This window comes from Rhipicephalus microplus, unplaced genomic scaffold, assembly GCF_043290135.1.
Source record: "Rhipicephalus microplus isolate Deutch F79 unplaced genomic scaffold, USDA_Rmic scaffold_12, whole genome shotgun sequence".
Classification (NCBI taxonomy): domain Eukaryota; kingdom Metazoa; phylum Arthropoda; class Arachnida; order Ixodida; family Ixodidae; genus Rhipicephalus; species Rhipicephalus microplus.
The window spans coordinates 42,676,563-42,696,575 of record NW_027464585.1 but is presented as its reverse complement, the minus strand read 5'-3'; the positions used below and the strand labels follow the sequence as shown (position 1 = coordinate 42,696,575).

At 44.4% G+C, this 20,013-nt stretch overlaps 1 protein-coding gene and 1 long non-coding RNA gene across 7 annotated transcripts in view; one reads left to right on the top strand and one right to left on the bottom strand.

Moving 5' to 3' along the window:
- Positions 1–1,608, bottom strand: part of LOC119166775 (uncharacterized) — a 110,699-nt gene extending 109,091 nt beyond the window's left edge. For all 3 annotated transcript variants that reach the window (XR_012888503.1, XR_012888504.1, XR_012888502.1), the window contains exon 1: positions 1,350–1,608. This is a non-coding gene — a long non-coding RNA (uncharacterized LOC119166775). The remainder of the gene's footprint in view (positions 1–1,349) is intronic.
- The window catches only part of LOC119168181 (uncharacterized), a 411,631-nt gene that overhangs the window by 327,895 nt on the left and 63,723 nt on the right, over positions 1–20,013 (top strand). For all 4 annotated transcript variants that reach the window (XM_037419584.2, XM_075882494.1, XM_075882493.1 and 1 more), the window contains 2 exons: positions 4,304–4,519; positions 17,556–17,831. In XM_037419584.2, the coding sequence (XP_037275481.2) occupies positions 4,304–4,519; positions 17,556–17,831 (492 nt within the window). The remainder of the gene's footprint in view (positions 1–4,303; positions 4,520–17,555; positions 17,832–20,013) is intronic.

The following is a 20,013-nucleotide window of genomic DNA, read 5'->3' as shown; positions in this document are numbered from 1 at the left end:
TCTGCCCATGGGAATGTAAAAAGGGCACTTTATGCCAGGTTTTTAGCAGTGTGGGTGAATAACATTCCGGTGGATGGCCTGATGCTAATTGCCAAGGCCTAATGGTTTGCCACTGCACTCAATGAAACAGCTATGCTGACAAAAGAGGGTGGCTTGACAGATTTAAATAGCGCTAAAACATTGTTGACGAAACCAATTCTGGCGAAAGTGAAGCTGTCAGCAGTGAGGAAATCTAGCAGTGGATGACGAAAGAGTGGCCAGAAATCTCCACTGCGAAGTTTTCTCCCGCGGAGATCTTCAATGCCTGGCGAGACGTGAAGACGGTCAACTGCCCACAGTGGTCAACTGCTTCTGCAAGGCAGGATTCGAGATGGCAGAACTTGCGGAAACCAATGAAGACGACGACAAAGAGCGCACAGATGACCCGCTTTGCAAGTTGTCATAAGATCGAGACTATAGCGTCTTCAACATTTCAAAAACAAAAAGGCGAGCCAGGGTTAGTGATTTTTTTCATGCAAGTAAATCATTCTGTTGTGGTGTGTGTGCAGAATTTGTTGTCATTCTTGAATGCACCTATTGTAGGTGATGATTCACTACAGGTAACTTCTCGGGACCTCTATTTTTTTATATTGAATTTTTCATATATCGAACTAATTTGCGATCCCCTTCGAGTTCGATATATTCGTGTTCGACTGTAGAACCAACATGAGGGAAATTCTGGTTAGTTCACTGTAGGTAACATAACTTCACACAGTAGGGATGGATATTTTGTCACATCTGTGCAGCAGATTTGATTATGCTTGTGTACCAGAAACGAAACATCAGTTACTTAGGTGGACCTTGGACACTTTCGGGCAAGGCGAAGGGGCACTAGCACCAAATCGATCCCAGCATCTGATTTTTGGGAGTCACGCAAAAAGCTTTGCTAAATAAGCGCCTCTACTGCAACCATGTATACTACAGGGTGGGTTCAATGAGCATGAATGCTAATAAGGATGGGAGAGCCGTGCCGGATTTTTGTTGGCAATAAGCTCAGCTTCTTTTCTGTCCCTGTAGTGTACTAATATATTTGAACAAAGGCATTAAAAAAATAATATTTTAGTCTTTTTGAATCCCTATGAAAACAATGCACCAGTCAGTAACGTGCATTTATGCCAGGGTCTGTATATGCGAACAGTCCACACAGTGTTTAAAAGTGTTGTACTGTAGAGTGGAAAAACTACTGAAACAAATAAAGCGGCCAAACACCTTTATCGGGTATGCGCTTTGATGGCTGGCAAATACATAAATTATAAGCACAAGAAAAGCAACTTCTGTTGACTAACAAATATATAAAACAGTTCACTTACTTCACAGCCGCAGGGTATGTGCTCAGAAGAAATCACCTTGGTGGGAATTGTGTCGGCACCGGTACCATTTATTGCTGTTTAAGTGTGAGACGCTGCTTTCAGCACTGCAACTCCTTTGACGTTCATGACTAATCTAGCACCATTGTCGCAATTCTATATGAGCCAATTTAACTTTAAAATACTTTTAAATCTATACAAGCACCAAGCATGATCATGCCCCCCGACACACTTGGCCAACAACAGCTGCGGCTGTGGTTGGCTGTAGTTGGCTCGCACACACGCTTACTGGCTTGAGCACTCGTGCTGTGGTCGTGCCAGAAAAATAAGAGTTTGTTTTCTCACTTTTTATTGCAATAAATATTTTTCTCTCGTCAAATATACTCAGCTGCAGAAACATTAAAAAATTATAAAAAGCATAGCAAACTGAAATGTTAATGGCACAAATAAAAATAAAACGTAAGACATTCAGCGCCTTGTATGGTGACCTTATAGTCTTTTTTTTATATTTATTGAAACCTTTAGTACTGCACTGTAGCATCTTTCAAATGTTAGACCTTTTTCATTTTAATTTGTTCTGAGGTCTGAATAATAATTTCTATGTAACTATCCCATGCACCAACGACATCAGTTTCTTTTATCGCAGGAGATTCGTGCACCCCTGCAGTTACTGAATCTGCAGGCCGCGGCAGTGAACGTGAACATCGATGTTCATTTTTCAAGCACTCTAACAAGCTCTCGTACTCATTTACTGCATACAGGGGCGGCGGAAAGATACACGAACAGCGCTCTTCGAATTTGTCTTCACTGTGCTCTTAGCTTGGTCATGTTAGTCCTGTTATTATATATGCATCATGAATGACTTCTGTTATTATTACCACCAAGGCTACAAGTGTTCGAGAAGTAATGCGACCAGTAGAGCAGGGAGGCGTACTGTTGGAATTTTTTTTATTATTATTCCAAGAACCGTACTCGCCAATCGGCTAAAATTATGGGTAATTACACATTAAAGCAGGCAGTGACAATTTCTACCATACACTTTGACTTCAGTTATTTTATTAATAGTTAATTTTCTCATCCTTTTCACAGTTCGAACAAAAGCAGTATGCTGCTGCCTCTACGCGAACATCGTGACTCCCTGCTGAGACATTACCTGCAGTCATTGTTTTTTCAGCTCTATGATAACTTTCCCTTCTGTGAACACTTATATTGTGGGCTTATAGAGCCCGCAAACATTATAATCATAATCTTGAGTGCAGAACACAATTACTCATATTCACTATGGGTGTCAAACTATTTTGGTGAAATTTATTAAAAAAATGGGTGCAATATTTTGGTATACACATATATCTGTCACTTTGCTCATATATTGAACAAATCATAAACTCCTTTCTGTGATATGAATGGCCTCATAATACCATGCATATAACCTCACAATTATTTGATTATAGTGGCAATTCACTCCAGCTAGTTTTATAAATGACAAATATATGCTGTTTATTGACTCTATAAGTGACAAATCACAGCCAATGAGTACCAATACGCACCTTCTTCTATCACAGCCAATGAGTAACCAATATGCACCAATAGCTGTCGCCTATACGTACCAATACATATTTATTGATCCGATAGGGGACAAATGACTGTCTCCTATTGAACCTTAATAGTACCAATACGTGTACGTGTCTATTGTTTCTATAGGTGACAAATAGCTACAACTTATAGGCACCTAATTGGGTCTTATTGGTGACAAATAGGTGAGGTCGATTGGTCTTTATTGGTGTCAATGGAATTCTGATAAGCCCGATAAAGTACGAATACAGCTCTTATAGAACCAATAGAATTTTTTTATAGGACCAATACATTTCATTATTGGCATTTCTGCAAGGAATTACTACAAATCTTTGGAAAATAGCAATCACTCCCACCTAACTGAGCATTGCAGCATCTGCCAATGTTATCCTGTTTGATGTGGCACGAACAATTTGTTTTATCACAAAGACAAGCGAACTTTGGAAATAGTAGAAGTGTTTCATATCGAAAGATGTACTGATGAATGTGTAAGCAGCCCATTCATTGCACTAACTGACAAGGACTTCATCTTTTTGAGCCGTACTTGATTTTAACATTCTCCTACACATTGTAGAGACCATTTATGTAAAAAAATTACTTTCTTAGTGTTATTGTTTGTTTTTTCTTTCATTTTTTTTCTCTTGTTTTCTTTTTTTTTATGAGCACATGCACTCTTGAGCTATCCTGAGATATATATTTCATGTACTTCTTTCAATGAACTGAGTTGTGAGTTCGGGCCTGTTAGTCTTCGCAACTTTCCTTTTATCGTCTACTGTGTGCGCGTCGAAATTTTTTCAAGAATGACCATAGATGCGGTCGGAAGAATGCGAAGGCGCTTTGAGAAACTCACAACTGGCATTATGATGCTCTGCCCTGCAGCCTTCTTTTCCTGTATCTGTTTGTTGCGGCTTTTTTTTTCATCTTTAATCATGTACAATCATGGCCAATTATCGACATTGTTGGAGAAACTTCTGAAGACTGAAAATATTGAAATGAAAGGGGCTTTCTTGTACATAAATGATATGAAGAACATTGTATTACATGTGCTTTTGCATTTAGTATTTCTTGTGCCAAGCAAATATAATTTCTTGAAGCATATATTTTTCCTTAAGAGTGCTGAATGCTGGGCAAGTTGGTAATTCATAACAACAAAACTGTGCGAAATAGTGACAAGAAACTGAGAAGGCACACACACTGCCTTCTCTGTTTCTTTTTGCTTTTTTGCGCATTTTTGTAGTTATATTTGTCTTTAGTGTAATAAGGAATATCAGATGTTGAAAACCTATTTATGCACCCATCAACATTATAGCGAGCTTTGACTGTATTTGAGATTGATGCAGCACTCTTAAGAGGAAATACGAGGAGGAACAACACTATCCTTGCAGGTACGTCAAGAGTAAACGTCCCAGCATATCACCTAACTTCAACTTTCTCGGCCAGCTGTTGGAGTACGAGCGCGAGCTACATGGTGAGGCCATTCACCGGACAGGGGGCGCCGCTAGTGCCCCACTGCCGGAAGAAAAGAGGCCCACCAGCTGCCGTGAAGAGCCTCGCGAGGCGGAACAACCGCCTCCTCTCGTGAGACCTGCTGCGGACCCACGGTTAGTTTGTGCGGCCTTCTCTTTCACATGCACCAAGTACGGTTGCCTCTTGATTATAACGCTCAGCTGCTGACCAGAAGGTGACGAGGTCAAATCTTGACCTTGGTGGCCGCATTTCATTGGCATTAAACTGCTAAGATGCACTCTGATTTAGCCGCATGTTATCGAACACTAGATGGTCAAAATTCCCCTCTACGGCGTCACTCAGGATCATATCGTCGCTTTGACAGGTAAAATTTCAAGAAATATTATTAAAGATATTCCCACTGAAAAAAGTGCTTTAACTGTAGAATCAGGCTGGTGTGTCGTGAAACCACCTATCTAGAGGAAACCCGCAGTCACTTCACAATTCAATTATATTTGGGTGCACCTTGATTACTGTTTTAATTTTTAGGGGGCAAAGCCCCTTAATTAAGACCGTTGAATGCCCCACTATTCATATACCACCATCTGGCGTCTAGAGCAGATGTAGTGCAGGTGGGCCATCTGTGTGGTGCCAGAAAAACAACTGCATCAATCAACTTCATTGTAGGACAATGCCGCCAGGAATCGCTGTAAGGCGCTCTCCACAGTCGTACCGTCACCATAGGAGAAACCAAACATAAGGTGCTCCATGCAGTGGCTGAAGCCGCGTTTAGACTGAAGCAGCATCTATAATAAGTGACGTATTGCAGAACAGCTGTATCGTTCGTTTGCCTAGGTAGTGATTACGTATGTCCACATTGATCTATTCGATACAATACATTTTTTACGACATGTCAATCGCCGCTCTGTATGTGCGTTGCGCTCTCGTTACAATTGCAGCCAAGCAAGATTCATGTTTTGACTGCGGGCTGGGCCTGATAAGTTTAAAAGGAAACACACGTCGTGTCTACCTTCTAATCTGGAAAGCCAACTGCACAGGTGCACTACTGGAGGGCTTTCAAGACATTCGAAGTATAGTTATCGCAAGTGACTGCATTCACAATGACACCGGCATTCGACAGGAATACAATGCAATGCAGGAGCAGTTTAGCAATAGCGGAGCCTGGTGCAGCCCCTGACGTGCAAAACGCTCCGACAGTCTGCGACCAGCCACCGAGGAATGGTCGGAAAAGGAACACTAACACATGGTCACCATCTTTCACTTGGTCAGTAGGCTTCGTGTGCTCTGCTAAGTAGACCTTTCCAAGCAGTGTCATATCCGATTCCCTTACATAAAGGCTCATTCTCATGCTCATCTCGTCAAACATCAGGACCCCTAAAGAAAAAAATATTATTTCAGCTGTTTACCTAAGGTCAAGAAAAATCAAAAAATAAAAATTGATACCTCGGCGTTCTCTCTCTGGAATATTTCCCACTTTGTCTTTGAGGATGGCAAATAAATTTTCATCAAATCCAAAGCCGGCCTTCAGATTTTTTAGGTAGGAGTAGATTGTGCGAGGGTGTGGTAGAGGCAGAAAATTATTCTCGTGAAGAAATGTATAAACTGCTGTCGATTTGATTTTTAGCAGTAAACAGTCGTAAAGCCATTATTTTCTATACCTGCAATAAATAAAATGCAGATTTTTGTGTTCACAATTCAGTGACAGCACCAGCAAACAGCACTATCAAAGTAAAACAAAATACTGCATTTTGGTTCACGGCAACACTTTTCAGTTTCTACCATTATCCAGAAAGAAAACGTGCACACTCTGAAAACCGCACTTCACATAAAACTCCAAACACACTTCACAAATGGGATCTTACCGTGCTGCTTTCTAAGACTTCATATTTGCCTTCATGATGCACTGGTCTATAATGAACTTCTCGCAGTCTGACAGCTTGTGAATATCTCCGTACATTCCACCTTTTTTATTCGTGTGCGCCTCCGCTTTTGCGAGTTTACGCTGGCATGATTGAAGCTGTTGCTTCACACTGCGAAGTTGCGCCTTCACTCTCTGCAGCTCCGATGCTGAACAAACTGGGACCTCTGTTTGACACTCTGCATCAGCGAAGCCTGGGCGATTCTCAGTTCTTACAACATCTGCAAAGACTGACAAAGAGCAAATTTTATAAGGGAAGGACCAATTTTGTTAGGGTATAGTGAGCGAAATTTGTTAGCGTAGTGAGCGGTTAGGATACTTGCAAGCTTTGTGCCAGACTTACCGTCGATTTCTTCGTCGGCTGCAGTGGAGACGTCCGCATTCGCAACTGTCGCATCACAGTCTAGAGAAAGCTCTCGCGGCCTTTTTACAGGTGGGCGCTTTGTTAGTCCTGCGAACGCTGTTTTGGTTTGGAGAGGTAAGCAGGCAAACCTTCGAAAATTCTTGGCGCGGCGCCTTCCACCAGTCTTGGCCGATCTCGAGGCAGTGAAACGATGTTCCTATTCACTGTACACACGTCCGCACGTACGATGTCACTTGCATCGAAATGTTTTTCGCACGCGCGAACATTCCTAGCAAAAATTCTGGTAGAAAAACTGATAGGCTATCAGGTTATTGACAGTTGTATCAGTCTATGAGTGTATCAGTCTATAGGTGTATCAGTCTATGAGTGTATCAGTCTATCAGTGTATAAGTCTATCAGTGTACCAGTCTATCAGTGTACCAGTCTATCAGTGTACCATCCTATCAGTGTACCAGTACTCGTGTGCCAGCCTATAAGTGTAGCATTCTACTCTGATAGGCCCACAAGCGAATCGGTACTTAGCCAACTGGCAGGTGCACCGCTACATCAGAGCAAGCAGGACACAAATATGAACACAGAAATCAAACAAAATATTTTATTTGATGTGCCATTCATTGGTTAATCTTTTGATTTCATAAAGTCATTGATTTTGTTTGCCAAAGCTTTATTGAGGAGCTTCTTCATATGCTCAACCTCTCCAATCATAACGGTGTGTTTCAAAAAAATGGTTGAAGAAATCTGCATGATCAAAAACAAAGCAAGTTACGGGCACTTATTAAGCGACAATTATGTGCACTCTAAATAGAGGAGTCAATATGACAAGGAAATAAGTAGGAGCGCTACCAGTTTGCCTCTCTAATATTGTTTAAAATTAGTTTGTAGATTCTTGCATAAAAGTACCCAGCTCCAGTAGGCAAAAGCTGCACTTGAAGCTTTAGTAAGTAATTATAACACAAGTTGGCAGTAAAACCTCGGCTGATTACGTGCAAAAATGGAGCCACCAACTTCCATGAATTTGGTCAGATTGCAAAATTTCACCTACCTGAAAACACAGCATATGTTTCTTTCTCCTAGGGAGATTTTGCCTCCCCTTTAGACCGATTGGAGGCTGCGCCAGTAACACTTCTACCGACTTGGCCTGCTGTATAAAAAATGGTAACGGCTCTCTCACGAACAAAACGGGTCTGTCTTTTCAAGCCCATGGGGTGATTGTACAACCTCTTGGGAACGGCAATTCCTTTGCTCCGATGCACCTATAAAACAAGTCAAAGATGATGTGCACACATTAGTTTGTCAATGCACATTTTCTCATTAAAGCAAAGCAATATATCTTCAAGACAAAGCATACTAGAGTTTTATGATACCTCTCTGTCAGTGGGCACATAATTGATAAGTGGTGCAGCCTCCCTCACACTTGAGTTGGCTACTTCAGGGCTGTCCGTGGTCGCTGTGGTGGTTCCAGCGTGGCAGCACATAGTGGTGGCAAAGGTGCAAGTCGTTTCTGTTTTTGAGGCTTGCGGCTGCAACAGCCGCAAAGGACAAGGTTTTTTGCTGCAATGAAAAAGTAGAGTGTGCAGAAATAAAGTGTATTGCACCCTTAATTGTCACGGTAGCATCCTAGGTGTGCATGGTCAAATAATATATATGATAAACAAAGCATGCAGTTGCGATATGCAATTAAAGTGTAATGATACGTTGCATGTCACGTCTCAAAACCATTATGTGATTATAGGCGATGCCGTAGTGGAGGGCTCAAGAAATTTTGACCAAGTGGTGTTCTTTTTAATATCCGCCACACTGTGAAAGTTGTAAAAGCACATTTTCAAGTTATTAGAAAAACATGCATGCATCCATGCCACCCATGAGCTTACATTGCATTCTGCTTTTCAGCAAAATTGCACGCTATAAGAATAGGGCAACTTGCTGCTGCATACAACCCTAGCTGCAGTGCGTTACAACAGCTTATGAAGAAATGATAAACCTGTTTGGAAATTTTCGCTACGAAGCGCATTTTCCAGTAGGCTTATTCTTTCTAATGCTTTTGTATTTTGAGCCCTGAGCATATATATTCACTTCTTTCAGAAGCTCTTTCTCTGTTCTTTTTTTCAGCATTAGCAAACAGCAGGCCTCCCTGCTGCTTCTTAAAACGGTTGCTGACGTGCTTTGTCTTCTGCTTAACAGCAACTTGACGTCGTGTTTCTTACAACTGCAGACAACCCAACACACAAATTTCACTGCTAGTTCGCAAGCACAAACAGGGCGTATATCCGCACAAGCAAAAATAATTTTAAACCAGTCAGTTGTACAAAAAATTGTGACTAAGCTGCGCTCATACCACGATAGAATAAAATAAAATAGCTTTTCAGCATACTGCAACTTTACCACCACCTTCAATACGATGTTCCGGCGCCCGAGCAGTAGTGGAGCAGCCATGCTCTGATATATTCACTAAGGGGGGGGGGGGGGGGGGGAGTATATCAGAGCATTGGTGCTTCATGTGTGACACAGCATCACGTGCAGAGCAAAATTGGCTGTCGATTGTAATTGCGCCGCAGTAGCACATCAGCCGCAATGTCAACGATAGCCAAACTTGGCTGTCGGTAATAATTACGCTGCAAGTAGCATATCAGCTGCAGTGTGACCAATTGCAACTTTTTTTAAACGACTCATTGTCCACTTCATTTGAACTGCAGCTATCAGAGGAGTCGCAATCGGGTCTGCGGAATAGATGGTCGTTTTTCTGTTGCATTCCTTGCATCATCCTCGGTGCCTAAGAAAATATGACCAGTAAATAACTTCAGAACGACTGCTTCTTCTTTTTTGTTTTCGTATTGTGAATACAAAAGGCGCGAACTTACCGTAAAGCTTAATCACTTGAGCTAACACGCTCAAGTGATTAAGCTTTACGGTAAGTTCGCCGCAGTGTGTGTTATCCTTCCAGAACACCTGGTACCACTTGTGAGGATCGAAATTGCCTGTATCCTTCGGATTGATGTACTTACATGCACTTATCGGGACTATTAATTTTTAATTATCATCGCGAAACCAAACATCTTGGAGAATTGCGAGTGTACAGGCGCGATACTGAGCAATTAAGAGACGCAACAATGTTCACATGCACTACACACGCACCAAGGCCGCCACGAACTTGCTATTGATGACGATGGCAGTGCCATTTGTGGATCTCCCAAGTAGTTTATGCAACCACGAGTCGAGGATTTCTTCACGAACACAACGCAATTTAGTTTTTGGAAACAAAAATATTTATTTGCAAAACTTTTACTTCATGTTTTTACAATCTTAGAGGGTAGTTTTTTTGGAGCTCACAGCAAATAATATATAAACAATGAATGCGATCACTGTGAAATGGTGATGCTGTGCATAGTCTCCAAGATGGCAAACGCGCATTGACGGGCGCGCAGCGGCAATTTTAGAGGTCATGCGCTGTGTCGCCATATTCGCATTGGTTAGGCAAGGTGGCGTTAGCCGCCGCCCAGTTCAAGGGGTACAGCCATATCAATCCATTTATCCATTTATCCATCACATTAATATGGCTACAATCATCTAGCCATAATGGCAGTCAGCGACTACCATGGCGACGACCACCTTTCTCCGTGGCGACCACAGTACAATACACCTTCACCACGCGACGAGTTCTGTACAGTCGCTACCTCGCGCCGTGATCTCGCGGCACATGTTATAGTTTTCGGCAAAATCCGCGCCGCGTGCTTAACATTCAAGGCACAGCAAGCAGGTTGTGAATGTAAAGCCTTGGTTGATGTAATCGATCTTTACCCGTTCACTTATTATCAGTCCCGCAGCCTCACTTTGCGTGGACACCATCAAGCGCGCTATTTGAAGTTTGTGTCAAGTTCGACGAGAGATGGATTCAACTCAACCCCAGCCTCAATCAAAAAGAAGCAAAAAAAGGCTAATTGGAGCCTGGATCGCAATATGTAGTACCTCGGACAAGGAGCGGTGGTGGCACAGTCGGCCAACCAGCTACACTCCGCAAGAGCATTCCTCAGTCTTTAGCTGGTAATTGATGTTCTGGAGTAGCGGCCTTCGACACGTGAAGTCTGAGTGATGCGCATGGTGACAGCAATGAAAATCCTGATCCCGACGACACTTACGGCTTCGAGGAAAACTCGCTCAGCGATTCCAACCGCACTGCAGATGCGGCTCGCGACAATGTTGGCATGAGCGACACTTTTGAAATGCAACAATGGCATGTATTTTACACTGGTGCATGTCAATAAACTGCCAGGCTCTGTGTGTGTGCTCATGTGTGTGGGGCTTACATCAAAACTATTCAAGAACCCATCTCACATTGGTGTTTGCTCAGAAACAGAGAAAAAAAGTTGTGCTTGAAGGATGTGGCCAGTGTGTTTGCACATGAAAGTTGGATGTGTTTGCTATGTTGCTGATGTACCAAACTTGTTTAAAACTTCTGACATATATAGCCAGTCTAATATGAGTTTAGCAAGGTAGGACATCTAAATGTTGGCTCGATCCTTTCTATTGTTGTTCTCTCCACAACTGAACTTTTCTCATGGTAGGCAGTTTCTTGTGTGTGTGTGTGTGTGTGTGTGTGCACGTGCGCGTGTGTGCGTGCGTGCGCGTGTGTGTGTTTTGTTTTGCGGTCAAATGCTTTAGCCTTAATTAGTACATGGTTTTTAATTTATCAATCTTGTGAGGATTACAGGCAAGTAATATAGCAGGTGTGTGCCACCGCTTGGGCTTTGTGAAAAGACACACCTGTGAATAACAGATGCTGCTATCAACATATCAGCCAAATCTTGAAGCTGCAAGTGACTTTTTTCATATAGATGACTGTGCTCACTTCAAATTTTCGGATGCCTGTATGTGGTGTAAAACAGCTGAAAGCATGCTATTGGCCTATAGCCAAAATAAATCAAGAGCAGCGTTTTAATCGAATGTGCTTCTTGCCACAGTGTGCTGCCACATGCTGGCACTGCTGTCCAAAATCTTCTAACATTGCATAGTCACACTCGCACATGGGAATGGCAACACGAAAAAGCTACTGTGTTTCTTCAAGGATGCTCTAGCTCATAATGTGTGCTTACATATGGCACTTTTTTACTGCCATTCCTCCCTGTAGTTTTCGGAGCAGCTTGTTGGGACCGACGAGAAAAAAAAAGAAAGCGGTTGAAGTGCGCAATAAACCCCTCAACTTGCTTTGAAATATTTCTAGCAGTGGATTTGCGAGGCATTAAGTTTTGATGATTAGGTCAATTAATGATTACTCAAAGAAGCATTTCATTGTTTATTTAAGTTATCTCATCCAGTATAGATTATGACACAATGTAGTGGCTCGTCATTAAAAGCAAAGCACTATGTGGGAGAGACAGCTGGGGTTGGCTTGTGTTGTGAAAGGGAGAAACTGCAGCACCACCCGAGGCTTTCGAATCCACGCCGTTTGGAAAAATTATTGTATCAGCAAGCTCATTTCACAGCAGTGGGCTCCCCCTTGGAGTTATCTCCCTTGGAATGTTTATTGGCCCTATAACTTAAAATTTAGAAATTATGTTAATATTGCTCTGTGATGAGAAGTTTTGTTTGTATTGTTTCAAGTTATGTTTATACTGTCATCTGATAAGCTTTGGATACTAGCATCTTGAAATTTCTAGACGTCATCTATCATTGTCAGCATTAACTGTGTTGCTACCTGGCACCTGCAATCCCATTTGTACTTAGAATAAAGTGTTCATCTAGGCTGAAAGCTGCTTTGCATATTTAAAACTCAGTTTGTCAATTATGCACCACCATGAAACATTGTACATTTTATTCTACGCATCCAAAAGCTGCCAGTTGCACTCTTTGAGTCATCATAATATTTCACACAATGGTCGTGAAGTGTTCAGTAGAAAACACTGATACACTAATATACATTCAGAAATGACCAATGACATATGTGTGGGCAGTGTGTTCAAAAAAAGAAGTACCGTTAAAATGACAGTAATGCATCTTGAAGGTCCGATAAATGAACAAAAGACTAAAAACCTAAAGACTAATATATGCCATAGAAATGACCAATCAAACTTATTCAAAAGCTGGTAGCACTGGTAAGACTGTGTATCAGTCTGATATGAGACTGGTAGCACTGGTAAGAAAATGTATCAGACTGATATGAATGTCTATAAGAACTGGTAAGACTTTGTATCAGTCTGGTACAAGACTGGTACAACTTATAGGAAACTGTATCAGACTGATTCAGACCTCTATCAGAATTTTTGCTAGGGATATACTTCGAGTCAAACGAAAATCTGACAGTCTCCTGTCGCGGGATTGCACGTTTCCACCTGTCGCGTTTGTTACAATGTTGGTTCAAATGCAGCGCCCCCACGTGGCGCTGATAGTTGTGCTTAGCTGTGCAAGCCTGGCACAGCAGCGGGGTGGCCGTTTTGAGAAAGAATAAAACAGTTCGTTCTGGGCTAAGGGCTCAAGATGTTCTCGTGTTCTTCGCGGGCCTGATGGCCTACTGTTCACGATTGTCACTACCGCCTGGCCATCAGTTAATCTGCAGATGTAACAACTGGCTACGAGGATGAAAGGAAGTTTCATGTAAGTCTTCGTTCCCGCAGCTCTCTGCCATCTGTTCACCATGCCAAGTTTCGGCAACCTCGAGCCATTCGAGGGGGGCGAAGACGACTGGCCCTGTTACGTGGACCGGCTCAAAGCATTTTTCCTGGCGAATGATGTTGCCCCAGACAAGCGTACTGCCGTGTTCATCAGCTGCTGCGGGCAGAAAACGTATGCTTTGCTCCGCAATTTGGTCAAGCCCGCCAAGCCCAGTGACAAGAATCTGGACGAGATCCTTCAAGTACTTGGAAGCCATTATTGTCCGAAGCCCTCTGCCGTCGTGCAGCGTTTTCGTTTCAACTCGCGCGTTCGCGCGGAAGTAGAATCAGTCAGCAATTTTATCGCAGCACTAAAAAGCCTGTCCGAGCACTGCAGCTTCGGGGCTGAATTTGAAAACATGGTCCGTGACCGCGTCGTGTGTGGCATAAACAACGTGGATGTCCAAGCAAGACTTCTGGAAAAACCGGACCTTACCTTCGACGATGCTGCGCAGACTGCCCTGGCAATGGAAGCAGCAAAAAGGGACGCAAGTGAGATGGCGCAAGCAAACACAAGCAGCGCTTTCTCGACTCACCGTGTCTCGTCAGGTTTTGGGGGCGTCACCTGCTACCGCTGTGGGGACGGACATCTTGCATCGAAATGCAAGCATGTGAAGACAATCTGCAATTACTGCCACAAACGAGGTCATTTGGTGAAGGTGTGCAATTGGCGACGAAAGGACAGCCAAGCCCAAAGCAACAGCCTGACCAAGGCACGTTCATTCTCGGCTTGCAGTTCACCGTCGTCGAGTAACCATCATCGTGGTAATATGGTACGCAAACAGGACGCCGCTACCACTTCATTTTGCGAAGTTTTTGACATGTGGCAAGTTGACTACGCCACGCCGCCTCCGCCTTTCACCGTCACTGTTGACGTTTGCAGCAAGCCGCTCCGCATGGAAGTGGACACGGGGGCAAGTGTCTCTGTCATGGCCAAGTCGCGTCTTCTTCAACTTTTGCCTTCGGTTCCTGTGCAGCCGTCACAAGTGCTTCTGCGAAGCTATTCCGGGGAACTAAAAAAGGTTCAGGGCAAAGCTGACGTCAGTGTGAAGTTTCATGGCAGAGAGGCTGACCTACCTATTTTTCTGACCGGAGACGGATCGCCCACTCTTGTTGGACGCAACTAGATGCGTGAGTGTGGCATTGGCGTCTCCGATGTTGAAGTGAACATCCACGCACTTTCCGACGTCAAACACCTAGTCCAAGACTAGGTTCAAGTGTTTGAAGAAGGCCTGGGTACATTCAAGGGTGCTAAAGCTTCTCTACATGTTCCTTCAGATGCTCCGCTTCGGTTCTTCAAGCCACGTCCACTGCCGTATGCCTTGACAGATGGAGTAACTCAAGAAATCCATAGACTAAGAAGAGATTCCATTCTTGTTCCAGTCAAGACAGCAAAGTGGGCTGCACCTATTGTTCCTGTGACCAAAAAGGATGGACGCATCAGAATCTGTGGAGACTTTGGTGTCACCATGAACCCAGTGGCAACAGTGGAGCAGTACCCCAATCCAAAGATCGAGGACCTGTGGACTGTGCTTGCTGGAGGTGAGAAATTCACAAAATTGGATTTGCGAGATGGCTTCCAGCAAGTTGTCCTTGGTGAGGCCTCTTGGGAGTATGTCACAATTTCGATGCATCTGGGGTTATTTCAGTACACCCGGTTGCCTTTTGGTGTCTCATCTGCTCCTGCCATATTTCAGCGCGAGATGGAGAACTTGTTCAGGGGACTGCCCCATGTAGAAGTCTATTTTGATGACATTTTTGTGACTGGCGCAAATAATGCTGAGCGCCTTCGCAACCTTCGTGCTGTACTTGGCAAGCTTCAGGAATCAGGCCTCAAGCTGAAACTAGAAAAATGCCATTTCTTCGTGCCGCAAGTTGAGTATCTCGGGCACATCATCAGCAAGGAAGGCCTTTCCCCGAATCTTGACAAGGTAGCAGCCATTCTGCATGCTCCTGTGCCTTAGGATGTCAGGGAACTTCAGAGTTTCTTGGGACTTGTAAACTTCTACAGGCGCTTCTTACCCAATCTTTCATCGCTCCTTCGTCCACTGCACTTACTTCTTTGTGAAGGGAAGAAGTAGGAGTGGAGACTTCAACAACAAGATGCATTCAATGCCTGCAAGCACTTGGTGACATCAGTTCCAGTTCTAGTGCATTTCAACCCTGCCAGGCCTGTTTGCCTCAGCTGTGACGCGTCGCCTTATGGTATAGGTGCAGTTCTAGCGCACAAAGATGCTGATGGCGGGGAACATCCCATTGCTTTTGCCTCGAGGAGCTTGTCAAAAGCAGAACAAAACTACAGTCAACTCGACAAGGAGGCACTGGCTTTAGGGTTTGGTGTGGATCGGTTCCACCAGTACTTGTGGGGCATCTCATTCGAAGCACGCACTGGCCACAAGCCACTTCTTGGTCTGCTGGGAGCCAACAAGCCCGTTCTCGTGCAAGCTTCACCTCGAGTGGTCAGGTGGGCTCTGAAGCTGTCTGCTTACAAGTATCAACTTGTATACAAGCCTGGCAAAGAGCTCGAAATACGCTGCATGCTTGTACCGCCGTATCACCCTGCCTCAAATGGTGCAGCTGAAAGAGTTGTACAAACTGTGAAGAACAAAATCAAGAAGTCTGTTTCTGGGAACTTCCAAACGCAGATCTCCAGGTTTCTGTTCCACTATAGGACCACACCACATGAAGTGACAGGTTGGCCACCGTGTGAACTCTTGACAGGAAGAATGTTCAAGACTATGTCCTCAGGCCAAGCCTGCAGGCGTCTGTATTCCTAAAACAACTCAAGCAGAAGTTGTATGCTGACAGAGGGTCCCGGCAGGCTCCATCACTGCACCCAGGTGATGATGTGTACGCACGTAACTTTCGCAGGGGCACACCCTGGGTGCCTGCCAGTGTCGTGGACGTCACTCCATCATCAGCCAGTGTCCGTTTTGAAGATGGCACCTTGGGAAACCGACACAGCGCCCACTTGCGCCTTGTGCAGACAGAAACATTGGCCTCTCCTGAAACTGCTATCGCTGCAGCTCCACCACAGTTGGAGCCGCCGCTTCATCATGCGCCAGCTATTCCAGAAGTGCCTCATCAGGAACAGCTACCTGGAACTAGCATCTCTGGGAGTAGCTGTGCCACAGAGAGTGAGGGGACTGCGCTCAGCAGGGGTGTGCATGTGAACAGTGACTCTGTCGTGCCTACGCCTAGCACGCCGAAGTTGCGACGTGGCACAAGGACTAGGAAACCGGTGAATAGGTACTCCCCGTAGTCTTCCTGCTAAGAGGGGAGGAGTGTTACAATGTTGGTTCAAATGCAGTGCCCCCACGCGGCGTTGATAGTTGTGTTTAGCTGTGCAAGCCTGGCACAGCAGCGGGGTGGCCGTTTTGGGAAAAAATAAAACTGTTTGTTCCGGGCTAAGGGCTCAAGATGTTCTCGTGTTCTTCGCGGGCCTGATGGCCTACTGTTCACGGTTGTCACTACCGCCTGGCCATCAGTTAATATACACATGTAACAGCGTTGTTCTGCGTCGACTGGTAAACAGAACAGGGAGACTTTTTCGACGTTGCCTTTGTATCCCGAGCGACAGCCCGGCACACAGCAGGTGTTGGGCATCGCTGTCACGACGAGGTGACCGCGAAAAGAGAAAACAAAAGGTGCAAGCAGCACAAACAAAACCACTCCGCACTCACACTCGGCTAATGGCGGCCAGCAGCAGGCGGCTTCCTCGTCCCCCTTGTAGCTACGCCAGCGCCGCGGCGCGGAAAGTGCGGGCGGTATATGAAGCTCTCCCATTGAGTTATGCGGGAGTTTCATGACCAGTAAATGTATTGAGGGACCATGCTAGTATGTACTGTAAAAATACCTTCATATGCCTTTCTTAACAAGGATATTACATATGTGAGTGATGGGAACATCAGCTCTGGTCACAAATTACGCATCATAAGCAAGAAAATACAATAACACAATGTCCTAAATACCTATTGTAAAAAGAAAATGTTTACAAACATAAATAAAAAATATTTGACAATATACTATAACTACAATACCATAACGGCTTACAAAAAGAAGAAATATCGCCGGAAAATATCTATTATCTTCAAGGTATTAACGTAATAAGAGGAGGCTGTTGGTCATCAGTAAACTGCAATCGAAAACGCATATGTTCATCTGGGAAGCAAGTGGCAGGAGTGCAGGTTGAGTGCCCTCTGGCCTGGGCTTGGTTTTATTTTTCGGGCTGCTTGCTCTGTTGACAGGTGGTCGCTGTGCCGGCTCAGCCTGGACTTGCGAGGCTGGAACACCTCCGGCAATCGACGAGACGTGCAGCGTAGTCGAAGCTGCAACATTCAGAACTGGCCACTGCTCGGACCGCACCCAGAGGAAGATGCCGCCTCCGCATTATCACTATCGGCTACAAACTGCCAGTACACGGAGCACCATAAACCGGTCGAAGAAGAAGGGGTTATCCTGCGCAGGCGACAGAAGGCAGTTGAGCCACACAAGGACACTTGGAGCCATGACAGTGCTTATAGGTGAGCCACATTATGGTAGGAAACTGGCGAGAGTTGGTGTAATCAATATCTGTAGTGGTTATTACGAATTTGATTGGCATCGATGTATGGTGTAAATCAGGTCCGTTGCGTGTAAATTTTTCTGCGAAGGGGGAGGGGGGGGGGCAGATAAAGGCCTTGGTCTTCATCTAGGTAGTTTAGAAAACCATCTATTTTCATCACTTATTTTTGGCCAAACACCCCAGATCAGATTTTTTTAGAGAGGGGGGCCTAGGGCATTCCCCCACCCCTGGCTACAAGCATGGTGTAGGTTATATTGGTTAAATAGTCAACGTCGCGCCGAATAAACAACCACACAGAGAAAGAAACGCACATAGACACCACGAGCGCTCACTTACAACTGCTTAATCCTTGAGGAAACAGGCTAATATAAGCCCACTCTTCATCGACACATGCACAACATGATCAGCCCTTTTCTTACTTAATCAGGCTATCGGCACATGCTCTCTAGGTAATGTGTTTCTGACTCATTAGTGACGTTTCGCTTACACACTTATTACCTTGTTTCATTATGTTATATGCCTCCAATATTTCCCGTGCTAACTTGTTTGTACTTCTTCCCAGGATCCTAATCTGCGTGAAGTCTGGTGTGCGTCCACAAGCTGCAACATGCGCACTTAGATGTGCACCGTCCTCATTCCTTACAGGGAGTGTGTCTTTCCTCGCTCAATCATTGATGCAGCGCGCCATGTAGCCAACATAAACATAGCTATTCCCGTTCGATATGGGAATTTCATGAACCACTCCAGTGGCGCACTTCGTGAACGGCCGCGCATGCTTCTTTTTGCAGCCTTTCGGCTGTTGAGCATGACTTCCATTGATGCGAGGGCACGACTCCGCCAGTTTGTTTGGGGTAGTGAACACCAGCGGTACACCATACCAACTCGCCACCTTTTCTAGGTTGAGTGAAACCTTATGAATTTAAAACACCACTTCTGGCCATTTTTTATCCTTTCGTACTTCAGCCGGGCCTCTTTTTTTACCTTCTGCAGAAGGCATTCCAGAACCGCATACAAAATCAAGCGAGGGAATCCGGCGACCTTCAGACTGGCTAATTGTGCATTAAAATTAGACCACATGAGATGCGGACACGACTTCTGAAGTGCCGACCCCAGGAAAAGCATTGCATTGCCCCTCTTCATGATTTTTGAGTGGGCTGAACCAATGGGTAAAAGTTCATTTTCGCACAGGGGGAAAAACACCAGCAAACATGGTTGTCATGAAGGGTTAATTTTAAATCTAAGAACTGCAGGATTCCATTGACAGGCAGCTCATGCATTAAAGACAGGCCTTGACTGTTCTGTTGAAAAGTCTTCAAAACCTTTTCCACCATTACTTGGTTCGTCAAATCATCCCATTTTTTTTAGTAAAACTAGAAAATCTTCTACTTATCTAAAAACTTTAAAAACCATGGCATTGCTAAAAACCTGCTCCAGTGTTTCGTCAACCTGTGAAAGAAAAATGTTGGACAACAAAGGAGCAACACATGACTTGATACAAATTCTTTGACGCTGAAAATAAATTTTACTCTCATATGACACAAGAGTGGAGGCAAGATAGGCTCCCAGTAATGATAAAAACCTATCTGCAAGCATGCCTACTGAACCTTGAAAGTCAATAATTCTATGCTCATCAATACAGGTCATCATCATCATCATCAGCCTGACTATGTCCACTGCAGGACAAAGGCCTCTCCCATGTTCCGCCAGTTAACCCGGTCCTGTGCTTGCTGCTGCCAATTTATACCCGCAAACTTCTTAATCTCATCTGCCCACCTAACCTTTTGTCTCCCCCTAACCCGCTTCCCTTCTTTGGGAATCCAGTCAGTTACCCTTAACGACCAGCGGTTATCCTGTCTACGTGCTACATGCCCTGCCCATGTCCATTTCTTCTTCTTGATTTCAGCTATGATATCCTTAACCCCCGTTTGTTCCCTAATCCACTCTGCTCTGTTCTTGTCTCTTAAGGTTACACCTACCATTTTTCTTTCCATTGCTCGCTGCGTCGTCCTTAATTTAAGCTGAACCCTCTTTGTAAGTCTCCAGGTTTCTGCTCCGTAGCTAAGTACTGGTAAGATACAGCTGTTATATACCTTCCTCTTGAGGGATAGTGGCAATCTACCTGTCATAATTTGAGAGTGCTT